Here is a 27,215-nt window from a genome sequence, read left to right on the forward strand (position 1 = left end):
GGGGACATTTTCCTTACTGAGACCTACCTGCCCACTCCCTGCTTCCTAGTGTTGGAGAGTCTAATTTTCAAAGCCTGGAGGGAGTGTTGTCTTTGGGCAATTGTGCTTTCTCTACTGCAACCTTGAGCTCCAGAGGCAGGAGAACACAAATGCCTGACCACCTCCTTAGAATAGTAAAAGGGAAAACATAAAATGAGAATAAACATAAGTTAATGACTTAATAAATCAACCCGCTGTATAGTCCAAGGTAAAGTTTACCTTACTGCACTAATGAGAGTTTTATCACTTTGTTTTCAGAGGTGACTTTTTCAAGGCTCTCATTTTCCTGATACGAGTATGTTTTGGAACCACAGATGTAACCTTACCCAGAGGTACCTTAGTGGTAGGTTTAGTGAGCACAAATCTACTCGAGCAGTTTCTATCAAATTACCAAAATGTGGCTGCATTTTTCTTGATTGATTAAGGCTACAAATAATGATTGAAGGGTTTAGGTGTGTTCATAACATTTTTCTCTTAAGGTGGTCATGACACCTTACAAATTTTAAAGATTAATTTCATTTATGTGTAGGTTACACAAAAAAGGCCTGCCATTTAACTCATGAGCCTTTCAGCCCACAGTGTGATAAACATGTCATATGTTTCCACATAAATTATGTCCACTAAAGACTCTAGAACAATTCCTGCCTGGCAGAGTGTCTGTGCTACAGGGAGAATGGATTTTAAGTGGTAAAATCTCATCAATAGTTTTTCCACACATAAAGAAGCCCCAGAAGTACCCTGGAAGCAATGACCCTAGTCCTAAGTGGCATCAGGTGAGCTACCATGACACTGGTGAGAGCCATGATGATCAACTCCACACAACACGTTACTGTCAGCCCATCCTGCAAAGTCTCTCACTTCGGTAAACATCCAGTCTCGCATAAGACAAAATAAAAGCATGTAAAGGAAAGCCTTCCTGGACCCAACCTCTGTCCCCAACACACACACACACACCGAACACACACGCACGCACATGCACACACACACGCACACGCACGCACACACACACACGTACGCACACACACATGAACAACCAGGTTAGGTATCTCCTGTGTGCCCTGCACTTCCTCTGTCAAGTGCTACTCACACATTATTCTAAGAGCTTTTTTATACAGTCTGTCTTCCCAGCAAGACCAAAAGCACAGTGAAGTTCATTAGGTAATTGCTGGATGGATGGACAGACAAATGAACGACAACCACCCTCACTATAAAATAAAACAAAATGTGGTAAATGCTACATAGCATAACAAACAAGGGGTCTACAATAGGATTCATACTGGTTTCATGAACAAACATTCAAGGCAAGACATGAAAAATAAGTAGAATTTTACAGGCAGAGGTAGGTGGGAGGACTTTCTAGGTGGACTAAGCCCAGATATCACAGGGAGCAAGTGGAGGGGACCTCAGGAGCCAGTGAGTGGCCTGGTTGGGTATAAGTGCTGGGGAGTCATGGGGGGTGCAGCTGGAAGGTGGATGAGGACCCACCGGGCAATGCCAACCTGAGAAGGTTGTGGCTTTTTTGTCATTCATTGGAGGGTGGGGATTCCTGAGAGTTTTCTGAGCAGGAAATTTACATGACAAGGACAACAAACAGTAAGATAAACAACAGCAAGATCTTCTCCACAGGCAGTGAGGCTACATTCTGGAATATTTCCATTATATCGGAGTCTGTTGAAACACACTGAACTTGGGTTGAGATGCACCACCTTTAATTCACATTATTCTCTCCAGTAAGTAACCTTAATACGTTGTAAGGCCTGGAAAAATGTTTACAATCAACCTTGAAAGGGTAGATGATTCCAGGACAGACTCCCTTAGGCACAAAGAGATCATTGCTCTGGAACTTGGTTACTTAGTGCATTGGACACTGATGAAGAGAAATACAGCTCTGTGGCTGTAGGATTTGGTACAACATGCACACAGCTTCTTAGATAGATTCACGTGTAGCAACTTGTAAGTAATCCCCAGTGTTTTCTCGCTTCTTAGATACCTGGTGCCGACACCAGTGTGTTCTCCACACAGATTGGTGTGTATGCTTTTTCTTAGACCATGAAGAAGAGAGAAGTTTAACTTTCTAGCTTTCTTTCTGATGTGTGAGAAAGAAGGCAGACTCTCTGTGTTGCAGATTTTTAGTTGAGTAAACTCTGCAATGGCAATTAGTTCTCAGAAGTAACAGGAAAACAATGCAAGAAAAATTACGCTAAAAGAGTTGCCTTGCAGGTATTTGGAGTAAATGCACAGATGCATGCACATGCATGCACACACACACACACACACACACACACACAACCAATTTGCCAGACATATCCTGCATTCACCCACTAGTGGTTGTCATGATCTTCAAGTTCAGAAAAGCCCTGTAAGATTAGAATAGAGAAGCAGCAGTTTAACTCCTTCTCTTCAGTTATGGAAGAGGAAACCAGGCGGAGCTGGCAACACTTCAGGTTTATAGCCAGAGGGCTTGGTCTCAAGTCCTGGCTCTGCCACTTTCTTGGTACCTGAGCTTGAGTGAGTCAACTGGCCTCTCTAGAAAATGTGGACAATACACCTTTCAGGGTTTTGTAAGGATCAAGGGAAATAATGTGTACTAGGGTCCTTTGCAAACTAAAGTAGGTCATTTTTAGAGACACTAACATCTTCAGTTGCCCAAAAGCTGCTTCACCACATGTAAATGACCTTCTGTCCTTCAAACCCTCTCATCACTGTCCTTCCATGGGGTACAGTTAATGGCATTTTCTCAAGCACGGTAGAAACATTGATTAGGAGGACCAATCTTTACAGACTTTTTGAAGTGCTTAAAACTTTAGCTTGGAGTTATCTGTTGAGACAAGTACCTTTTATTAGATTTATCTTTATGAAATTATCTTCATTGCATGTCCTATATTTCCCCCCAACTGTTGCTTATATAGATTCTTCCTGAGAAATCTTTTCTGACCAAGGGAAATAGTTCTTTAACCCCCAATGCTGCACATTTTCTTGGCAAAGCCTTGGCTCAGGTACAACTGTGGTATGGCATGGGAATCAGACATATCGCGGTTCAAATTCAGCCCCACCACTGACCAAAGCTGTAACTGCACAGTCTAAAGTGATGTCATCCCAATGTTAGCTTGGTCCCCATGGCTCCTCAGATGTCAGATTAAACCTGTGTAGAAACCAGTTCTACACCTTTTTAGAAGTCTGAAGCTCTCAGTATGATTTCTGGAGAATCTGCAGTTTATTTCCCCAAGACTCTCTCTGCCCGGCCACTCTTGTGTTCCTGTGTTCTCACAGCCCTCCTGTCCTGTTCTTCCCCAAGGCTCAGCTCCTTTGCTAGCTCCTACAAAAAATTCAGCAGACACATGTGCCTTAGTGACCAGCACCTAAAGATAATCCTACAGTTCTGTCTGGTTTGCAAGTGGTTCTTCTCTTTACTCTGTGACTGGTTCTAAGGGCCTCTGCGAAGGAATCCTTGGCAGACACTGAGATGCTCTAATTTGAGCTGTGAAATGAAAGTGATAGTGACTAGCAAAAAGCAAGGTCACCTGAGGGAACAGTATGAGGGAGCAGGTAAGGACACAAAGGCAGAAGCAGAGCAGATAGCCAAGAAACAGGCTTCTGTGCAAAGGTTCCACTGAAGCAGGTCTGGGCTCCCTCTGGTTCTCTGTGACTTCAGCCCGGGGTTCTCTTCCTGGCCACCAGCAACCGTCCACTCAGGATGGAATGGAAGTCTTCCTCTTGCTTTTTCCAAATGCTCCTGGGAATGAACCATTTTAGAACTTACGAATAAGTTCTCACCTGAGGTTAAAGTGGGGACATAGCATTCTCTTATGATAGTCTTTTTTGGCATTTGCCAAATGTCTTCCTGCTCCCTTCAGACCTGAGGATGATACTTCTTGAGCAGCCTTAATTTTGATTTGTTCTCTTAAGGAAGTCCAATTTCTGTGCTTTTGAGATAAAACCCAGAGAAGGGAGATGGGAGATATGAAAAGGAACCTAAACAGCAAAAGAGAGAGAGAAAAAAGGAAAACCTAAGCTGTAACCATTGAGTAGTTCAAAAACATGCAGAGGAAATACAAACGTAAATCATTTCATTTGGACCTTAAGTTGAGAGATGGAAGATTCTTTGATGGTTCACAAGAAAACAGACTACTTCACTAATAACCGGGAGAATCTGTAAAAAAAATAAAATAAACCATGGTTTCCACATACATAAAGAAGAGCTTTTTCCCAGCTGAACAAAGATATCACACTTTCCAATGATTTTGGCAATTACTCTCAAAATTTTATTAGTTCACTTTTTCCAGCTTAATTTTCTGTACAAATTTAATAAATATTTGACCTTTAGCCACACTTCGCAATGCTCCCTGTTTTTCTAAAGTACATAAATGTATGTGCTTCGTTTCATTTTTTTCCCTGTGGGACAAATTAATGAGTTAATTCACCAATTTTGCTAATCTGGTTGGTGCTATAAAGCAGATCTTATTTAAGATACTTCCCTGGCCTTTGTACAAAACAAGACAAAATAAGCAAACAAAAAACAAATGCCCCTTAATGGAAGGGGGGGAAATTGATGAGTAGGAAGCAAAATATTCCTATGTGACATTTTCCCTTGTCTTTTAAACCAACTGTTTCATGGAAAATCCTATTGTGTGTACTGTGTGTACCCTGAAGTCTTTCAACAGATTTGATTGTTCTTTAATACTCATGCAATAGGCTTCCAGATACAGCCTCATTTACTCAACCTCAAAATATTTGGTTGGCCTGCCAGGAGATCCCAAATCTCAGAGTGCCAAAGTCACATCAAAATTTAAGCACAGTTCACAGAGCTTGTCACCTCCTATTTCGAAGAACTAAGAACCAAGAAGAAATCTTTTATTTTTTTTACATCAAAGGGAGGAGATGCATTTGGGAGTGAGGAAGTGATCTGGGGAAGGGAGGAGAGTTGGACACATTCAGTTACACCCAATTAACAATTAACTAATTTGAAGTGATACTACACTGGGATCTTCAACCCAAAAATTGCCTTTAAATAAAAAATACTCTGAGACTCAAACTAGTAAATGCAGCCTTGAGTATCAGAGTTCAGAAGAATGAAAGGTAAAAAGAAAATAACTTTGGTGAAGAAGCAACCTTTGCTGGGGAGAATGAAACCATAAACCCTTTTTAAGCACAGCACTCCACTTAATGGGGACCACAAATTGTTTAAGCCTATGATCAAACTCAGCCCCTGAGTTCCCAGAAGAAGTTCTGTGCTGGCCCAGCCCCAAATGGCAAAGATTGTGTGGGAGGGGTGTTTAAGAAAAGAGCAGGATTTCCTACTTCAGTGTTCTCTCTCCAGCCTGAATGAAATGCAACTCTGTTCATTCAGGCACACAAAGGTTAAAAAAAAAAAAAAAAGAATGTGCTATTTTGGATACAGCTGGAAGCCATTAACAACTCTGAGACCATCTCAGTAACCCAGTTAGAGGGTGGGTGGCCTGGCAGAGCTCCTAGATCCATGTGTGTAATCACAGACTTAGCACTGGGAGGGGCCTTATTTCCACCTCCCACCCAGTGTAGAAATCCTCTCTTCAACTCTTCAGTCTCTGCTTGCATGCTTCCACCCGATATCACATTCGCTGCTTCACAGGACAGCCCATCCCTTCAAGGGCACCTTCAGTTCCTGAAAGTTCTTCTTGGCAAAATTCTACCCTTTAAGTTCTAGCTCTGCCCTCTGGTGCCACAGCACACAAAAGTCCTACTAATGGAGACAACTATCACTTGCCTCCAATTCTTGCCTTCTCGTGGCCAGATGACACATTTCTGCAAACCATCCCTCCCTTTTGGTGGTTTCCAGACCCCTCCTGCACCTGTCACTCTCTGGACTGTACATGTGGTACAGTCCCTTCTGGAGACCGGGGCCCAGACTGAATATACTCCCAGATTGAAGGGCACCAGTACAGTGTCATCTAGGGGAACTTTTCTTTCAGGAGCTTTTGAGAGAAAATCTTTGCAGGAGATATGCAGCCCCTTTTAGATTCTGTCACTAGAGCATCTACTCTACCCCATCCCCAGGCAGGCTTCTGGCTCCAGAAGACTAGCCTACAAGATAGTGGTAGCTGCAATAGCAGTAAGAAAGCCAAAAAGGAGGAAGGAGAGAAGAATGAACCTCTCCTGGATGCTCAGCAGGGGAGTTCCCAGCTTTCCACCAAGTGTTGAGGAAGATGGGAAACAATCACCCATCATGACCCCACATCTAGGCCTAGAGGAACCTCTATGACCAAGACAAAAGATCATTTTCATTACATATTCCCCTGTCCAAAAATCTTCCATTGCATCCCACATTCTGCACAAATACGGACACTTGAGCTTCCCTTAACCCGGCCCTGCCCTGCCCATCCACCATCCTCCCACCAGGCTCCAGAGTGGAAGCTCTAGCCTGCAAGCCAACCTTGCCCCCGTTGTTCCTGACTCCAAAGGCCAGCTCTCCTTGTTTGCCCTTCCTTGAATACCTTCCCTTCCTCCTATCTGGTTATCCGAGAGATTTCTCTTTTCCTGGGGTAGCTACTACAGAGCAACTGAGCAACCAGCACTCTCCTGCCATTGACTCAAGATTACATTTCTGGCCACTGGAGGTGGGTCTTTCCCCAGAGTTCTCTTCTTCAATTAATTGATTGTCTGAATAAACACAGGAATCAGCTTCTTGTTTTTGCTCTCAGCATATTAAATGCAATAGATGGTCTTCGTTGTCCTTTTTGTCTGAGGAATGTCCTAATTACATCTTTGCTTTCATTATATGGAGGCGATGCAGGGTCAGCCCGGGCTCTGGCTTTTAGAGATTAAGAAAATGAACAGTTGACCTAACGGAGTCACCTCATATAGAAGCTGATACCACAAGGTGTAATTTCGACCTCATTTTGTATTCCCAGCTGTGCCTCAGATCAACTGTGATGTCAAAGCTGGAAAGATCATTAATCCTGAGTTCATTGTGAAATGTCCAGCAGGATGCCAAGACCCCAAATACCACGTTTACGGCACTGACGTGTATGCATCCTACTCCAGCGTATGTGGTGCTGCGGTGCACAGGTGCGTGGCTCTGAGCTACTTAATAACTAGCAATCAGGTGTTGACAGGGAACCCCAGGTGCAGAGTTGTCATATTTACCAAGCAAAAATGTACAAATTGAACTGAGCGTCCTACATTTTATCTGGCAACCTTTACCCTGAAGGGGTGACCCAGAAGCCAGGCATGGTCCTACATGTCCTTGCGTGGCATTCTGTAGAAGGGACAACTGACTTCTCCTTATGTCCCTATCTCCTTGATGGGAAGGGGAGGCGAATTCTACTCTTTCATGTTCATGACAAGGAAACCAAGGTTCTTGATGATGGAAAGCATTTTTTTCTACCTGTATGTGCTGAGCAAGGAAATGATAGGGGTATGACCGAAGGAGGCCTAGAAGTTTGGAGAAAAAAATATCACAGCTCTGGTGATGGCCTGGAGACAAATGGGAAGAGGAAAAGTGAGAAGGAGGGGCAGGTGGTGTCATTTGGTCAGCTGTTGCTCTGGGATCCAGGAAGGAGGAAGGCAGCGTGACATGCTTGGGACTGAGTTGCTGCCTCAAGGAGGAGAGGCAAGTGACCTTCCCAGAATCCTCAGACCTCTTTTGCTCAAGTTTGGAGTCAAAACCCACTGAAGAGCATGTGCCACAGACTTCACCTACATCATCTTATTTAATCCTCACAACAATTCCTCCGTGCAGTATCTGCTACTATTATACACATCTTGAAGATGTGGATAGGTTGAATAGCGTTTCTAAATGTCATGCTATTAACAAACATCCAAGTGGGGACTCGAAGCCACATCCAGCCTACTTCAGTGCCTGTGCTCCTAACTGCTGCCCAGCAGGGCTTTGAGACGTGGCTCCTGAGTCAGCGCTCAGCTGCTGGATGCTGGATGAAGTTTCTGAATTATTCGGGCTTCTGGTATCTTTTTTCTTTGTTTGCACATAAGTCAGTTGATTGTTCAGTTGTATCTCTACCAGAAAGAGAGGAGAAGATGTAAAATTCATTTCTTTCAAGATGTCGAGTCAGCAGACTGAAATTTGGGAAAAGCAAAAAGAAAAAAACTATGTGTAAAATAAGGTTTAAGAATTACTAGCAGCTTTTGTTGGCCATACTACTCTTTTCTCCACTACTGCAGAGGGGTGGTGAGCCAGCTGTTTCTTCAGTGGGAGCAGGACTACGAGAGGGCTATTAAGAATAAGTAGCAGAACGTTAAAGAAAAAGGACATCAAAAGCTCTTCCTCAACTCCAGACTATGGAAGAAAATATGTTGCTTTCAACCCGAAATCAATTTTAGGCAAAAAAGGAGGTGTACAAATGTACACACATACCTGTGCACCGATACACATGTGGATGCCCCCCCAAATGTTTGCACACATGTGCTTGCCTCCCACACGTACGTACACACACATGGGCATGCTCACACACACATTCCTACACACACGCGTGCACGCCCATACTGCCCACCAGCACCGTCAGCGCTCTCGGGTCTGCGTGCGTGTAGTCACTCCAGTGTCTGTGTAGACACTGACATCTGCTGCAGAGACTGAGCCTGTCTCAAGTTTGCCTGTATTTTTCCAGTTGTCATCCTAGATGGTTGGCACTTTCTTCCTCTGGCACTTGCTGGCTCTCTCTTGACCTTCCATATTTCCTAGGCAGAACTGAGTAAATTTGACCTCTCCAAAGATGTCATCAAAGTGACAAGTAATTCCTTACGCTATGATTCTCTCCATCTAGCATCATCTCAGCCCTGTGAGAGGGCTCTTAGAATCCCCATTTATTAGAAGAGGAACTGAGGCACAGGGAATTTAATCAAATTGCTAGTTAGTTACAATTAAGGATTAAAACTTATGTCCCCTGACTTCCAGCCCAGAGCCCAGATGACACATTTACATAAGAACTGGGGAGCCCCAGCACTGCGTAGTGGACAAAGCGAGGACTCATGGGAGATATAGACTTTACAGTAGTCAGAGCTGGGAAAGGCTTTATGAGAGACAGACATAACCTTAGGGAGAACATAAGAAGGGCATTGACAGGACCAGGGCTCTGCAATCCCAGTGTTTGGCTTGGAGCATAGGAACTTGACGGGAAAAATATAGATGAGGGTAGAGAGGTAGAGGAAGAGAGCTTGACTGTTTCAAAAAAACAAGATTTGATGCTTGAGCAACAAAGTGACGTGTGGTTTCCTGGACCAGTGGCTGATAGAATGGAAAAATATTTGGAGAAATATCCATGGGAGGGTGATAGAAATCTTTGGGGGAAAACAGATAGAATTTCTGGATACTGTTAGTTTTGTTTTTTACAAACAGAGTGAGTCTGTTTACAGAAGGCAGGATTTAAGACATAGAGAACATGAGAGAAAGTGCGTTGGGGACCTACAATCATTGTCCTGTCAGAGTCCCCCACAGTCAGAACTGGGAGACTGGAGAGAGCATACTTTGGTTCAGAAATTCAGATTAATTTGGATTAAAGCGTTTAATAGTCATATACTATGTCATGCTTAGATGTCTTATTACAAGCAATTCCCTCGATTCCTTCAATCCAAAGAGATAAAGAACTTATCTGAGGCATCATATTTTGCCTCCGTCTTATCCTAAGCTAATCCCTGTATTTAAAGTAGGACCAAATGTGGGCAGAGGAGACACTTCCCTGAGATGGAACCATGATCAGGCCATCTAAGTGCAGAGCACTCTTCCCACTGATTTCTGACCAGATGCTGGCCCACAGAACAGCAGCCATTCAAACCCTGGCCAGGGTGGACTGTCCCTTCTCTCTGAGCCAAGGTACTGACCTCAGCTTATTCCAGTCCCCCAGTTCCAGGGTCAGGAGGAGGTGAACATCAAGGCCACGCTCAGCACCACGCAGCCTGTCTGAGGAGCACAGAGAAGTGGAGCTGATTTGCTTTTTCAGAGAATATATACGAACTGCCTACCCTGAGTGATACAAATGAGGTCACATTTACATAAACTCTCCAAATCGCCATGGCGCTGGGCCCCCTGCTGCCTCCAAGTGGAACTGCAGCCTCTCACAGGCTCTCCCTCGTCCTCCCCTGGTATCTCCTACGTGGGTGGAGTCTCCCTTGCATTCTGCCTCCTGAACTGCTGGTGGCTCCTGGAGTTGACAGACCACTGACCTCCCCAGGATCTGCCCTGGGAATATCCACGCCCTGCAGTTAGGCACCCCCACAAGATGAGGCTTCACTCTCTGCCCCAACAGGAAAGTCTCATGGCAACACTATCGTTCTGCATCTACACCTGTCCCAACGTCTGGGTTTTCAGTCCTACATACCCTCACAAAGGACATCAGCAGCCCAGTCTAGCTTGAGAATCCCCTCAAGGGTCCTCCCTGTTCCCTACAGCCTGACAGAAGCTCCAAGCGGGGCAGAAGGCGTGGTGAGGCGAGCTTCCCTCACTCCGAGTGGTAGCCACAGTGCTGCTGACTCTACGATTCCTCAAAAGCAGTTCATGGTATAATGAAATATAAATCCAGAATAACTCCTCTGGAGGACGAGAAAAAGGGAAGAGTTATTTCCATTTTATCCATTAATTATACTTAAAGGGACCATGGGGTAATTTAAAATATATATATAATTAGAATTTTCAGCCTGTGCCTGTGATGTGCTGGTAAATATTTAACAATCAGCTCTCCAAAATTGGGAGAGGGGGCAATTTCCACAGTGTAAATACCCCCACCATTGTTGACTTCAAGCTACCAATGTCAGGTCAACCAGCTTGCACGATCCTGAAAGCTTAGCGATTGGCTCTCGCAAGCCGGTGTAAGTGGGGCCTGCATACCACTCACAGGCCTTCTTACATGGAAGTATAAAATGCTGGCCTCCCCACAAGAAAATTTTCTTTTCCATTTAGTTTGGATACAATATTAACTCCAAAAATGTTTAAGAAATATTACAAGATGGAACAAAATCAGAGTCTATGACTGTTGTCAAAAAGAGAACAACAAATGCCGGTGAGGATGCAGAGAAAGGGGACGCTTCCTCCACTGCTGGTGGGACTGTGAATTACTGCAGACATTATGGAAAACAGTATGGAGCTTCCTTACACAACTTCAGATAGAACTGCCATAAAATCCAGCAACCCACTGCTGGGTGTATCCCCAGAGGAATGGAAATCATCATGTCAAAGGGATACCTGCACTCCGATGTTTATCACAGCTCTATTTACAATAGCCAATATATGGAACCAACCTAAATGTCCATAAACAGATGACTGGATTAAAAAAAATGTGATATATATATATACACAATGGAATACTACTCCATAAGAAAGAATGAAATTCTGCCATTCCCAGCAGCATGGATGAGCTTGGAGAAAATTATGTTAAGTGAAATAAGCCAGGCACAGAAACAGAAATACCACCTGCCCTCACTCATAGGTGGGAGCTAAAAAATAAATAGAAAGAAAAGAAAGAGAAAAGAAAGAATAGAAAGAAAGGAAAAGAAAAAGAAAGAAAAGAAAGAACAATCACAATAATACGTTGAACTTTCAGAAGGAGAGAACAGAACTGTGGATACTAGAGGTGGGAAAGGCAGGGGGTGAGTGATAAATTGGTTGAGGGTCATAAAGAAGGATTGTGATTTATAATGATGAATATACTAAATATCCTGATTTGATCGTCACATATTGTACACAGGTATTGCTATTCAACTCTGTATCCCACAAATATGTATAATCAATTATGTTTCAATAAAAGAAAAAAAAATCAGAGTCTAAGTTGTGAGAACAAGATTCTAAGGGGGCGAGGGGTCGCACAGCAGTGTCAGAATCCTTGTGGAGAAGGTGTTGGACACGGAGCTGCACCTTGAAAGCTGCACAGGCCTGTCAGGCAGAGTGGGAACCAGGTTTCCCGGAGTGAAACAGCAGCAGCAGCAGCAGCAGCAGCGGCGTGTGGGTGGGAACTGTGCGCTTTGTCAGGCAAGCCGAGGCCAGCCCGATGGCAGCTGGGAGAAGCGAGGCAGCCGGGGTGCAGAGAGCCCTGGGAGAAGGGCGGGCGGAGGACTTGAGGTGTTGAGGCACTGGCATCGGGAGGCACCTGTGCTTTTGAACCGTGAGAGGTAGCTGTGAACGAGAGGGACAAACCCAGGATGTGAGTCCATGAGACCTGGGTTCAAATCCCTCTTTGCAATTTACTAGGTGTATAATCTTGAGTTTATACAAGATTTATACACTCTGCCTAGTTCTATGGAATTACCTCCACTCCGTAACCTGTAGGTTTGCTGGGAGGACCAGTGAGATACCATATGTGAGAATTATTATTATTATTTTTTTTTTTTTTTTTTTTTTTTTTTTTTTTCCCGTGACCGGCGCTCAGCCAGGGAGTGCACCGCTCATCCTTATATAGGATCTGAACCCGCGGCGGCGGGAGCGTCGCCGCGCTGCTAGCGCAGCACGCTACCAAGTGCGCCACGGGCTCAGCCCGTGAGAATTATTTTAAAGCAATGAAGTGCTTTACATGTCAAGTAGTATTATCACTTTCTTCTCTTCTGGGCCACTGGGAAGTTGAGTGTTGAAAGGTGCTGACGGAAGGGAGAAGGGCAGGGAATGGCACTCTCATCCCCAGAGGGAAGGAAGGGTGAGGATGGGGGCAAATCCACATACTCTCTTATCCCCCATGCCAGAAATGGCAGACACCCAAAAGAGCCATGGTAGGCTCTGGGGCACGGAAACGACAGTGTGAAAGTGCTGTTTAGGTACCGTGATGGAGCCCCGGCCTAACACAGAAGGAAAGATGTACGTACGTCAGTCTCCGTCACATCAGGAGCTAAAACCTTGCAAACTCCTAGGAATCAAAGAAACAATTTCCAGTCTTTGGGAGACTCTTCTTAATGAGTTTAATTTAGCTGCATACCTTCCATCTTGGGCCAAAAATAGAAGGAATCATGTACTTTTAATAATTTCATACCACCCTTTGAAATAAATAACTGGATTCATTCTGCGATGTCACAAAACCAAATTGGAAATTGTCAGGAAAGAGATTTTACTTAAAAGAACTAATGGGAATGAGAAAACCAAGGAAAAGGAATTTGAGGCATGGTTGCAAAGAGAAATTCCTGACTGACAGAACAATCAGGTCCTCTGAGAAGAAAGGGCAGGACATTCTACCTGGGAAGTCAATGCTGGCCAGGTGATGGACGCACATTCTTGGGGGTTGGGTTACATGTCCAGGTGAACCTTCCTTAATCTCGCTGCTTTCATATGTCTACATAAATATGGAGTCTGGGTTGACAGCTTGTTGATCAGGACAAACAATATTTCCATTCTTTCTTCAAAGATTACTTTTTTCTCTTCATAGTGGTGTGCTCGATAATTCAGGAGGTAAAATACTTGTTCGGAAAGTTGCTGGACAGTCTGGCTATAGAGGGAGTTATTCCAACGGTGTCCAATCATTATCCCTGCCACGATGGAGAGAATCCTTCGTCGTCTCAGGTATGGAGACACCGGAGAAACACTGCTGAACACCGGCACCTGGGATTCCCCCTGGGAGGAGAAGTGCTCTTTTCAATGTGCTGTTAGTTTTTGTTTATGGCCAATCTCATTTCACAAAAATCTGTAGCAGTAGTTCCCCTGATTATTAGGATCATGAGACAATATATAATAATTACATGATACATCACTACAAAGTCAAGTCTAAAAATATTAAAAGGCTCCAGTTGCTCATTTTAATCACACTGCAGCTATCTGTAAGTTCAATAAAATTTTTAATTTTACACTTAATAACTTGGGTTTTTGAACTAGTCCTTTAGTTAGACCAAATGTGCCTCATATCTAGAACCTTATTCCTTGAGTTTTCTGGTAAACGAATAGATGTGTGCATATGCTCTTAGAGAACTGAGCTACAACTGTATTTTGGGTTTTTAAAATTTTATTTGATTGTTTCACTATTCAATCAAATCTCCCTATCTAGCTCCATAGGATTTTTGTAGATTTTCATTTTTACTCTTTTTCCCCCTCTTTCAAAGAGTTAATGTCAATGAACTAATGACTATTGGGATTTCACAGTGAAAAGATAACCAAGTATCTTTGTACTATCATGACCCACCTCCCACTTTTTTCTATCTTTGTGAATTTCTCCAACCCAGACTTTTATTTTGAAACTTTTTTAATTTACTGAAAAATTAAAAGAATGGTACAGAGAATATCCATATACACCTAGATTCATCAATTGTTAATTTTGCTACATTTGCTTTATCTACCTACCTACCTATCCTTGTTCTAAACCATGTGAGAATAAGCTGCAGGCATCATGCACTTTATCTCTAAATACTTTAGCACATAATTTGTGAGAATAAGAACAGTTTCCTAAATAACAACAATACCAATACCACACCTAAAAAATTAACATTTATACAATAATACTATCTAATAAAAAGTTCTTATTCAGTTGTTTTCAATTATCCCCAAAATATTCTTTATAATAATTTCTTATCTTTTTTTGGATCCACAATCCAAAGATGATGCATTGCATTTACTTGTCATGTCTATTTAGTCTCCTCTACTCTAGAACCACCCTCCACCACACTATCTTTTTTGGTCATGCATGGCATTGACATCTCTGAAGCCCAGGCCAGTTGTCTAGTCCTACGTCCCACAATCTGGACCACAAACACATCCATCCGTTTCCTCATAATTGGATTCAGTTTAAATATTTGGCAAAGATAGGTAGTATCATAGCATATCCATTGTGTCACACCAGAATAGCCACATCAAGAGACACATAATGTCAATTTGTCCAATTGTTGATAATGCTAAGTTTGATTACTTGGATACTTTATCATCCCTCTCCATGGCAAAGATACCATGTAATTAATATGCAGTCTGTAGGGTGATACTTTAAAACAGCTGGAGTAGCCTGTTCCCCAACAAGTTTCACCCACTGGTTTTAACATCCATTGCTGGTCCTTGCTATAGCAAATATGACATTAGTAATTGCAAAATTATAATTTTTCTAATTTTGTCATTCCTTCCTCATTTATTAGCTAGTATTCTTATATAAAGAAGAGTTTTTTCCACTCTCTGTGCCTATTTTTTAAAGTAGACTATGGACACATGGATTGTTTTTTAAAATGCAATATGTTATAATTTATTACCATCATTATTCTTTTTGATGCTCAAGTTTTCCAAGATTAACTAGTAAGAACCCATCAAGATTTTGACATATTCACATTAGTGTTGGAATGGGATACAACACTCTATGCACACTTATATTTACCTTACTCTGGACTTGAATCTCTCATTTTCTCTAAGGAGGTTCCATGGGATTTTAAACTAGATTCTAGCAAACCTTTCTGGCCTCCCAACAAGATTAGGTACCATGGGACTGTCCTGAGAAGGAGGCCCCTATGGAAAGTCAACTGAAGCAGAAGAGGAAAATGTCCCATAATATAGTAGGTCTTCCAATCTGGGTGGTTTTCTGGCACCATTAGGTATCCCGTGCCCCAAACTCCTACCGTACTCCATCAGTCTGAGTTGTAGCAGGACTACCTTTTACAATTCTCCTGAACTTGAACAATCCCTGTTTCCTTTTGCCTCCTGAATTCTGCACACCTTGCGCTCAAACTAGACAGGTTTCTTTGTCACATAGTGGAAGAGCATCATTCACAGTACTGTGGGTCTTTGCCTTACAACAAAGAATTCAGAACAGGGACCACAAGAAAATGCTAATGTCTAGATTACAAATGTGTTCAGATAGAGAGAAATATATTCTTCACATAAGTGTTTACTAAATAGCTCCTGGATAAATAAGAGCATTTCAGCCTTAAGTGCTCAGCCTGCAATCCACAAATCTCAACAGAGTGTTAAAAGAAAAATTAATTCCATGAGAGTAGAGATGTTTTAGGTATTTTAAATGAAAATCAGTCTGCTGAGATTATTCCCTATAAATCTCAACTTCCATCTCCTTTCATTCCACCTAGTGACATTTAACCAAAAACATTTTGCCAATGATAATAAACATTTGTGCTTCCGCAATGGCTGGGAAGCCTCCTTGGAATGATGAGTTAGGAGAGCGCACTGCAGCATAAGGGTGTCACCTGACCAGCGGCCAAGTTCACTCCCCATTATTCAGAGGTTCACGCCAGCGAGTTTAACCGGATCACGTCAGAATCCTCCTCTGCAGGCTCAGAGGCCTCCATGACCTTTCTCTAGGTTTTTATTTCTAATTGTTACAGGTTGCTGTGCTCCTTTAAGTAATTTATTTGGTGGAATGGAGGGGGGCGAGAGAGGGGACGCACATTTTTGGTCAGCATAGTCTTTGGATAGCACAGGGGTGTGAAAGGTCAGTGAGGGACCCCCTAATACTACCCATTTGTTCTTCCAACCACATTTCAGGAAACTGAGCTCACACTCCTTTTCCTTCTGAATAGAAACAGCAAGAGCCATAGGGTTTTAGGTGTGAGAAAAATAGTAAACACAGGGAGATGATGTCTCTGCAACGCTTTCTGTTGATCAAGTGTGGCCACAGCCACGGGGCCCTCACAGGGTCTGAAATAACCTCAATCACTGTCTATTCAGAGCAGGCCTGGACATGGGTGGAGGACTTGGAAATGCCAAGTTCTGTTCTCAGGTGATTTTAATGAGGTGAAGTAATGCAAGTGAGTCCAAACGTTTTGCCTCATCCACACTCTGAGAGGCATTAATAGGTAATACTAGAAAAAATTTTTGCATCTCTATGGAGATATATAGTTCCAAAACATTTTAACTTTTTTTCCCATTAGATCTCTACAATTTTTGTGTAGAAAGTAGGGCCATAGCATTATTCATATTTTCTGAATGAAAAATGAGAGGCTCAAAGATTGGGGCAGTCAGTTAAAGGAAAAATAGAAACAAAAACCTAGATTTTCTTACTCTCAATCCCAGGCCCCTCCTGAGGCCATTATTCTGTCTGTGTCGTGACCCTACAATCCAGTGTGCCAAAAGGACATTTGGCAAGATGGTGCACTAAATTCTGTTCCATCCCCCTCAGCTCTCCATGCAACAATCCCCTCCATAAGCCCCATCCTATAAAAGTATTTCCTCACATTGAAAGCTGAAATGCTTCCATTATTAGATACAAATACTGGATAATAGATGATGCTCCTCTGAAGGATAATAAGAAATTTAAAAGATCTAGACTTTAAGATATTCCTTCACTGTTTAAGTATTTCATGAGCACCTACTACACGCCAGACCCTGCTTTAGGCACTGGGAATTCAACAGTTACCAAGTCAGACAAATTATTTGCCTTGAGGGGCCTTACTACATCCCAGTGGCACTTTCAGCTTAATTGAGGAACAAAGCTCGTACGGTGGAATTTCAGGCATCACTTCACAATTGGAAGAAGATTTTACAGGCAGCAGCCTTCTCAGGCAATCTTCAGTCATAGCAGGTTTGGTGCCTGCTTATCCAGCCCCAATCACCTGATCACGATTCTTTTTTATGCCTCCGTTGTTTCCCTGATAGACATTACCATTCCTCCTCCTTGCCCAGCATCTAAAGTATCTCTCCCTGGGTGGGCAATAAATGGTTAGTTTCAAGCCTGATCTGTATTTACCTACTTTCAGGTTTCTGTACAGCCGTGGAATTCAAATGGATCCCACAGGGTCTGTGCAAGTGAGAGGTAGCATTCACATGGCCAGCCTGTGCCCACAGCTCTCCATTATCTTAAAGGAGAGCACGTGGAACATTTTCACGTTCATATCCTGATATAATTAAATGTCCAAAGCCACCTGTATGAAAACCTTACATCTTCATGGGCAAAATCAGGGTTGCTAATATTAAACAACTCCAAGCCATGGAGATTTTATTGCTTCCATTCCAATATTAATAAGACATATGCTGTACAGGAAAACAAAATACCACTTGACTTTCTTATTGTAATCAACAATTCGGCATGAGGAAGACTAAATCTATTGAATCAAGAAAGAGAAATTAGAAGGAGGGAATCAACCTGGTACCAAGCCATCGAAAACCTCTAGCTCTAGAAATAAATCTTTTTTTTTTTCTTGTTTTACAGAAAGTAAACCCAAAAAGGGTGTAACCTACCCATCGGTTCTTACATATTCATCATCCAGAAGCCCAGCTGCCCAAGCAGGCAAGTGTTCATGTGTGATTTCATCGAAACCTTTTGAGTTCATAAACACACAATGTTGTGTTTTAGGAGATAGTGCAGAAGTTAACATCTTAACTAGTCAAGCTCCACTGACTCGTAATATTTGAACATGTGCCAGGAACATGGGCACAGAAAGCAATGGGATCAGATGGCTGGGGCTGAAGAGTGACGGCTTTATTTTTTGCTTTTGCAATTCCAATATTGTCTCTGTATTTGTGTCATTTTCATTCAGGATGATTGTTGCCTTGAATTTTATTGTATTGTTACTGTAGAAGATGACATGACATTCTGTCTGGAAATGTTTCCTGGCAGCTAAAAGGAGAAAGGCTGTATCTACTTAGGTATGAAATGAAGAGAAGCAAAAAGAAAATGTGTCTTTTGTGAGAACAGCAAGCAGCTAATCCTGATAACCCAGGCCAAAAATACACTGCCCATGGGATTGTGCCAACCCAGCTTCCATGTGAACCACAAAAGGGGGTACAGGTTGACCTCAGGCCAAGAAAATATCTTTTTCTTATTCTCTGTGTTAAATCAAGAACTGCACGATGCATTAGTGCATCTTTGAAGGTGCTTTGATTTCTCACACAAAGAGAAGCTGTGAGTTGCCTTATAATGGGATTTTGCATTGCTCCCAGAAAGTTGATGGGCTAGCTGATTTAGTTCAGCTTCCATTCATGCACTTAAGGTGAACGTGGTTTAAGAATAGCAATGGAAACTAGCATTTATTGAGCATTTGCTGTGTGCTAGGCACTTTTCCAAGAGTGTTTAATCACCCCAGGCCCCTTCAGTATGTACTACTCTTGGACCTATTTTACAGTGTGAGAGAAAGCAGCACAGAGAAGTTAAGTAACTTATCCTTTGCCAAGCAGCTAGAAAGTAGCAGAGCTAAGAATCAAACCCAGACAGGCTGGCTCCAGAAACCCCCCTCTAAATCATCATCTAAAATTTTCTTATGCCTATAACAGTACACATAGAGCCCCAATTTGAGGAGCCTTGGCATACAAATAGGGAATGTTTTTTGGTTTTCCTCCAGTTACTATCTCAACTATATCTTTAATGACTTCTTTTTTTTGACCGGTAAGGGGAACGCAACCCTTGGCTTGGGGTTGTCTGCACCACGCTCAGCCAGTGAGCGCATCGGCCATCCCTATATAGGATCCGAATCCGCGGCCTCAGAGCTACGAGCGCTGCACTCTCCCGAGTGAGCCACGGGGCCGGCCCTTTAATGACTTCTTAATTAGTGCAGTGACCTAGACCTGTTTGTTTAATTGCAAGAATACAGCTATTCTCCACCCCCACCCATAAGCTGGTAGTGGATGGTGGTGCTTTGTGGACTGCTTCTGAGATATCACCTGTCCTCTTTTGGCATGGGCACAGGGAGGACGAACAGGTGACTGAAGTCTTGAATGGCTGGTATCTGTTGTTTCATCTAGCCTGGCAGCCTCTGTTGATACAGTGACTCCGAGTAGGTGATATATGTGGATATCTGGGGCAAGGGGACAGTATGCAGCCCTAACCTGGCCTCCCCTGTTGGGCCAGAGATCTGTGCTCCCACCCCTTTCTCCAAGATAAGTATCCCATCCCCAGGCCCAGCAGCCCCCTGGGCAGCCCCTTCACATGGAGCCATGGCAATGGCTGGGGTTCTCTTTGGCCCCCTTCAGGGTCTGTGGAGAATTGGAATGAGGTGAGGTCGCCTTCCTCTTCCCATCTCACTTCACCTTTGGCTCCTGAGCCCTGCTGGCCTGGGACACTCCAGTGGCACCCCTGCCCCTCTCAGGGGTCCCTAGGGCAGAAACAGTTCCCATGTAAACCCCTCAGCCTCAGGGACCACATGTCAAGCACCCCCACCCCCTATTTTTATAATGAGAGTATCTATGGACTCCTAGAATACTCCCCCCAAACTCTTTGCAAAAAGCGCTCCCACAGTGCACAAGGGGGTCTGTGGATGCTGTGACACAGAAAGATGGAGGGAAAGGAGATGCCCATCCCCGCCCTTGCAGGCCCCTGCAATCCTAATGAATGACTCTCACAAAGCACCTTCATTTGGCTTGGAGAGGGCAAAGTCCCTCATTCATTCATTCATTCATTCTATAACCATTGAGTACCTCCTGTGTGCCTGACCCCTCCTGTAATGCTAAACTATAAGCATTACAACCTATAAAAGGTACTGGGGTCTCTCCCAGTTTCAAAATAGAGGAACCTCTCTTTTTAAAGTCACAGACCCAACACAGAATAAGTTTTCACCAATTCAAATATAAAATTCCAGTGAAAACCACACAGGGGTGGCCCCTTGTTGCTACTCTTCCTTAAACCATAAAATTTCTTTATGAATTGGGGGAAGCAGAAGAGCTGGAGACGGGAGGGCCAGCGGTGTGCGGGTCTCGGCATGCTCCTACAAAAGCTTCCTAGTCTCTCCAAGAATGTGAGTTAACAGGTAAATCAGGTTAGGAGGACCCCCAAAAGCATAACAAGGGAAATTATCTCACACGAAAAATAGAAGGCATCTTGCAGCTCACACTGAGGACAGACATTACCTGAGATTTAAATGCTGTGCCCCAGGCAGGTTAGCAAACATTAGTCGGGCAGCTGTTACTTGGCTAGAGCCTCAGCTAGTTGCTCTGAGCTAAATAAAAACAAGTAAGTGTTGGTTTGTACAAGTTCACCAAAAATTGGGAAAGCACATTCCTGGTACCCCAGCAAGAGAAGGGAAAATAAATCTTTATTACTCTGCCACTGAAGAGAGTGCCAGGAAACCCTCCGGCTTTTCCTTGGCTTTCTGATGAGTCCCTGCCCAGGAAGAAAGGCAGGCTGCAGTTCATTATCACAAGTGTGACTTCCCGGGAACCTCCACCCTCACTGCCTGTACCTACCAAGGCCAAGGCCACTCCCTCACCCTCTCTTAAGAATAAGATGGCTTTGGCAAGATCTCAAGAGACCCTGGGCCACCCTCTAATGGGAGCCACATTCAGGAATCCTGAAGCTACTCATGACTTGCCTTCCACTTTATGCCTCTTTTGTGAAAAGAAGCAAGGATTTGGAATCAAACAAACATGGGTCCAAATCTTGGCTCTGCTGTGTGACCTTAAATGCATTTCATGACCTCTTAGAAAACCTGTCCCTTATCTTAAAAATAGGAATACTTGGATCAACTTCCAGAATTGTGATTAATATTAAATGTGAATGCTTATGTAAAAGAGGCCTTCATAGTATCTGACACATAGTATATGCTCAGCGAATATGAGCTATTCTGCCTTCATGTATGACCCCAAGGCATGTAATGAGTTAGGGGTGGAAAGCACCAAATCCTCCCCCATCTGCTCTGACCTCCAGGCATTGCTGCTAAATTGGCTTCAGTCTCCTTCAGTTCACCTCACATTTGACACCTACTGAAAGCACTGTTTTTCACTGGGGGAGGCGGAGGAATATCAGGTTGAGAAACCCCAGCTACTGCCATTTATCGAATGCCAACCATGGCCACACACCATGTGGTCCCTTTATAGACATGATCTCTAATTACAACAGCCCTGCCGAGTGGGTATGACCATCCTCATTTTCCAGCAAAGGGACCCATGCTCAGAAAGATTTAGTGCCAAGGCTGGTGAGGGTAGAGGCAGGAGACCAGCCCAGCCCTAGCTGTGGTTCCCAAATCAGAAATTCAAGCCCTCCCCCGGTGTCCCCAGATCCAGTGAATCAGAATCTCTGTGATAGAGCCCTGTAGCCTGCATTTTCACACCTCCTCTGTAATTCTTTTCTTTTTTCTTTTTTCTTTTTTTTTTTTTGGTCTTTTTCGTGACCGGCCCTCAGCCAGTGAGTGCACCGGCCATTCCTATGTAGGATCCGAACTCGTGGCGGGAGCGTCGCCGCGCTCCCAGCGCCGCGGGGCTCGGCCCCCTCCTCTGTAATTCTAATGATGAGCCAGGTGTAGGGAGAGCTGAGGCGCCACCTGCTGTAGAGAAGGTGGCTGTCAGGAATGTCCAAAAGAGCCTAAAGGACGTTTTGAAATGTTTTCCCATGAAAATCTTTGAAAAAAAAGTCCAAACCTCTATGTATCTGAGATTTTATGAAGAAACTATTTCACTGGTTTTATTTCAAATTTGCTCAAAAAGAACCTGGTTCCATGAAGAATTCACTTTGGATCACATCAAGGGCATTATGTTCAGTAAGGAATTGGGAGCAATTGGGGAAGGTAGAGTGATTTTTCTCTATCTCCCCTCCTCAACACATGAAAGAGAGAAGGCAAAAACAACCATGGAAGTCCATGGAAGCCCATGGCTACGCTGGTTGAATTTATGATGTGCTTGAAAGCATCTGTGTTATAAGCAAGTAACTCAAAGGCTGCCCTCAGGATATTTAACCTCTCTTTAGCAAATCAATATTAGCATAGGCACACTGGGGTAGCCAGAAGCTTTGCAATTAGCCAATGGTGTGTGAAAAAGATAATTCAGATTTTCAATATGCAAGTATAGTAAGTTTAAGGTGGCAAGAATATTCACTATTTGCAAGTAGAAGTTTTATATTTCACATATTGTGGTTTAATTAATAATTTACAAGTAAAATGTACTGTCAGTTTCTTTATATATATCTCTCCAAATTAATAATTATATCCTATTTCATAAAATGTACAAGTGATTCTGTTAAATGGTTTTTCGCTAGATGAAGTAGGTCTAACTTGGGTCCGCATCTCCCTATAGAGGCATTAATGCCTATTAGCATCCACCAAAGGGTAAGACAGAAGAGTAGTCTGAAGAAATTAGAAACTTCCTTAGGACTCATTGTGAAAGCTGAATCCCTTAAAAGTAATGGAAATGTCATAAGTTAAGCAGGTTTGGTTTGGCCCTAGGATATCTCAAAGACTGGCTGAACCCCCAAGGCCACTGCCAGCTCTTTTGGGATTTGTCTGGCACAGTCTATAGGCAGATTTAAAGGTGACCAAGTGTTAGCAAGAAACAGGGTAAACGGGGATCTGCTTCCTGCCTTGACTGGTTAATGCCTGCAGGAGCAGCCTGAATGGCTGACTCCCACCCAATTCCAGGGTTGCTGATTGCTGGCCTGCTCTCCCAAGTCATTGCTGTGATTCCCACAGAAGGCAACAGGGTCAGGGTGGGGAAATGAGCAGTGCCAGGCCACAGATCTGAACACCCCACCACAAATGTGTCTGCATGGCTGGCCCGGGACTACAGTCTGACAGTTTTCTCAGGATGCTGTACAATGTCAAAGAGGAAGTTGGGTGGTTTCCCCAAAGAAGGAATCGGCTTCTGATCTCAGGTGCTATGCCCTGAACCTGTTGTCCATGTACCAAAATGCATCACCCCTAAGCACAGTGAAGCCTAGAGCTGGGATGATGTGGTAGGCTAAAAATGCCCCCCAAAAGATATCCACATCCAATCCCTGGAACCTGTGGATGTTTCCTTATATGGCAAACAGAGGGGTGAGAGGGGAGTTGCTAACGCGATTAATTTAAGGATCTTGAGATGGGAATATTATCCTGGATTATCTGGGTGGGCCCTTAATGCAATCACATGCATCCCTGTAAAAGGGAGACAGAGGGCAATTATTTCACACCCATAGAGGAGAAGGTCGTGCAAAGATGCAGCTGAGAAAGAACTGAGGACGCTGAAGACTGGAGTGACACGGCCACAAGCCAAGGGATGCCAGCAGCCAGCAGGAACTGAAACACAGTCTACTCTAGAGCTTCCCAAGGGAGTTCAGCACTGCTGACACCTTAGGTTTGGCCCTGAGTTTGATACTGATTTTGGAATTCTGGCCTCCAGAACTGTGAGAGGATAAATTTCTGTTGTGTTAAGCCACCCAGTCTGTGATCATTTGTTACAGCAGCCACAGGACACTAGTAGGATGCACAGCTGTAGCAGCCAGCCTGCCCCCGTGGGCCCAGCAGGCGCGTGCAACAGAGGGTAGCTGGTCCCTCCCAGGACTGAGGTGCTGTTCACATTGGGGGCCACTATGCATCTCCCTCTGGCACAGACCCACGGTTCTCGAGACAATCCCTGATGCCCAGTGGGTAGCCACTTGCCCCCTTGCCCTAAACCTTCAGAGGTAATCTCAGGACACCCAGAGCACTAACAAATTGAGACTGGCTTTACAGAGAAGCACCTACAGAGGTGTTTAAAATTGTGGAAGCAATCTACATTATCACACATGGATGAAGAGCACGATTTAGAAATAGAATCTAGATGATCCTTACCTTCTAGTTAGTTTTGTTACTGCATTTTACAGATGAGGAAACTGAAGCCCAAAGGAGTTGCCTAAACTAGAACATCTAGAATGCATTCTCTAAGAGTAAGTCAGAGGGAAAGCCCCAAAAGTATCTATTGTTAGGCCAGTGCTAACTGCAACAGCAAAAAAAAAAAGTATCTACATGGACCGGTTGCTTGTGGTGCCTCACAAATTAACTGGCAATTAATCATGTTCTGCCTTGTCTGTGCAGCTGTAGTTTTGTACTGTCATTTAACTACATTATTGCTTTTCTAATCTTTGGTTTGTTTATTGGCTTATTGCTCTGAGATGATTTAGGCAGGAATTGTCGGCTGTTCGTCTAGATTTCACCCTCTACAGTGGCCAGCACAGGTCTTTCCTCAAAGCTAGTGTTCAATAAAATTTTTTCTTTTAATTTCTAGTTCTGTAAGAGCCTACAGGCTATTTTGTAGGCCCTGGTGTAATTCTATTTTCTTACAGGTGAGACCACAAAAGCATATCAGAAACCATCCATTCCAGGGACAACTGCGCAGCCGGTCACTCTGATGCAGGTTCTGGCTGTCACCGCAGACGAGGCCACCCCCAGCATCTTGCCAAAGCCATCCTCATCCACAGCCTCTACCACCAGCAGCCCCAGACCACAGCCTGTGGGCTACAGGAGCTGGGAGATGGGTCAGTAGGTAGACCGGGTGTTGCTGTGAGCTGGGCCAGGGGTATGTGGTTGTGTCCTCCTGGATTCAAGGGAAGATATAGATTCAAAAGTAGGGCTACTGTTATCGTACTTTTGAAGGTAGGATATTGCGTGAAACTCTCCCACTGCAAAGTCCCCATTTTCTCTAAAGCTCCGTTGAAGAGATAGCATGTTTCTATGTAAACATTGCTGGGGGCTCTTTGTTGTTTTTTTTAAGTGACAAATGGTATACTCCTGGAAGTCTTCAAATATTAGAAGCAAATAAAAACAAAAGAATCCCTTTAGGAAAAGTCAGATAACTAAAATTTTTGTTCCTTTTCCGATTGCTTTTTGTCTTACCACTTTTATCCATTTCTTAAATCATGCTTTAGGTTTTACTGAAGTCCAGTTTATAGAATTAATCTCAGCACTATATCAGACAGGGCCTTAAGAACTATCTGGTAATCCAATCTCGAGTTTGGATTTTCTCGAGGATTATATCTATGCCATCCTGGGCTCATACGAGGGTACTTCAAAAAGTTTGTGGAAAAATAGATGAAAAGATAGTACAAATCTTTCCATGAACTCTTTGAAGTCCCCTTGTAAGCACCCATCTCATTTCTAAGAGCTTTCTAGCAAGCAGGTGAGAATGCCACTATTGTCCCAGCAATTTTTTCTGAATATTTCCCACCTGGTGCCACTTTTTCCTTCTAGGAGGAAGTGCCCTGGACTTGTTCTTTTCAGCCCTGCATGGCCTTTATCCTTTCCACAGCAGAGCCCAGCTATCATCTACACCTCTTTTCATTCAACCAACCTGAGTCAGCACTTTCAATATGCTGGACACTTTTCTAAGCACCTTACAAATATCAGCTCATTGAATCCTTCATAACAACTCTATGAAGCAGATATATTACTTCTAATTTGAATAACCTATTGTATCAATCATGACAAACCTAAGGAGTAGATCCGTAAGGAAACTGACCCCAGGTCACAAAGCTGGGTAGTAGCAGAGTTGAAATTCAAACTCCAGCAGCCTGGCCCCCCTCTGACCCTCCCCCAGGCCCAGGCAGAGCACACCTTGACATGCTTGGAGTGGCAAGATTAGAGGGTGCTAACCCAGCCAATATCTTCTGTAAATAATAATAAGTAACAGTATGCACTAGTCTATACATTCCATGTGTCAGGCACACTGCATGCATTATGTTAGCTAATGTTCCCAACAACTCTGTGAAATAGGATTATTCCATTTTATGAATGACTCATGGAAGAAGCCATGATATAAAGTCCCAAAACAAGAATACCATAAAAATAATTTTCTGAGGTTCTTAAATATATCGAACACTCTCCCACCATCCTATTCTTATTTAATTCAAGCTAATATTAACACAGGCACACAATAACTGACAGCAAAAGAGAAATAGGAAGGATGCTGGATAACAAGGGTTAACAGGGGTCCCACAGGCAGAAAGAAGTTTTCCTTTTTTAAATTTCAGGCTCTTGACTTTAGATTCCTTAATTCTTTCAAAGATTTTTGAGTCTCTGAGTAAGTTGTTTGCTCCTGTCGTCTCCTTAAAGGACGTCAATTCTTACATAACACATATAATTAAACATGTGGCATATTTATTTGGCTTCATTGGGAGCTTGCAAATCCTGTTGCAAATTGGGCTGTGCTTATGGAAAACCTCAAGAAACTTGAAGTATTGGCTCCCAACCTGGCAAAGCTTCATTATTCCTGGCTTGGGGACAGGGGCTTTGGACAACAGCCTCCCAGTCCATCAGTGTTCCCTCTTCATCCCTGTCCAGCACCCGCTTCCATGCTGACCCACAGACTGCTAGAAAAATCCTCAGAACAAGTACTCCGTGCAGCATGCACCGTAATTGCTGAGAAAGGAGCCAAATTGGGGAGGGAGGGAGCACTTTTTAAAAACTGTATTGCCTACTGAAATGATTTCCTGTAAGCATGAAAAAAAAGGGAAAATTGAAGTTTAAATGCTTATGCCTTTTTTAAAATAACAATCTTATGGAGATACTTTTCATGTATCATACAATGCACCCATTTAAAGTGTGCAATTCAATGGTTTTTAGTATATTCATAGAGTTGTGCGACCATTGCTACAACCAATTCTAGAACATTTTCACCACCCCCAAAAGGAACCCCATACCCATGAGCA

The 27,215-nt window shown here is 43.4% G+C and overlaps 1 protein-coding gene across 1 annotated transcript in view; it reads left to right on the forward strand.

Annotated features, from left to right (window-relative positions):
• VIT (vitrin) overlaps nt 1-27,215 on the forward strand; it is a 101,239-nt gene that overhangs the window by 35,994 nt on the left and 38,030 nt on the right. Inside the window, exons 4-7 of the mRNA XM_063078526.1 lie at nt 6,927-7,083; nt 13,368-13,501; nt 18,066-18,143; nt 24,855-25,046. Coding sequence (XP_062934596.1) covers nt 6,927-7,083; nt 13,368-13,501; nt 18,066-18,143; nt 24,855-25,046 — 561 coding nt within the window. The remainder of the gene's footprint in view (nt 1-6,926; nt 7,084-13,367; nt 13,502-18,065; nt 18,144-24,854; nt 25,047-27,215) is intronic.

Source organism: Cynocephalus volans, chromosome 14 (genome assembly GCF_027409185.1).
Source record: "Cynocephalus volans isolate mCynVol1 chromosome 14, mCynVol1.pri, whole genome shotgun sequence".
NCBI lineage: Eukaryota > Metazoa > Chordata > Mammalia > Dermoptera > Cynocephalidae > Cynocephalus > Cynocephalus volans.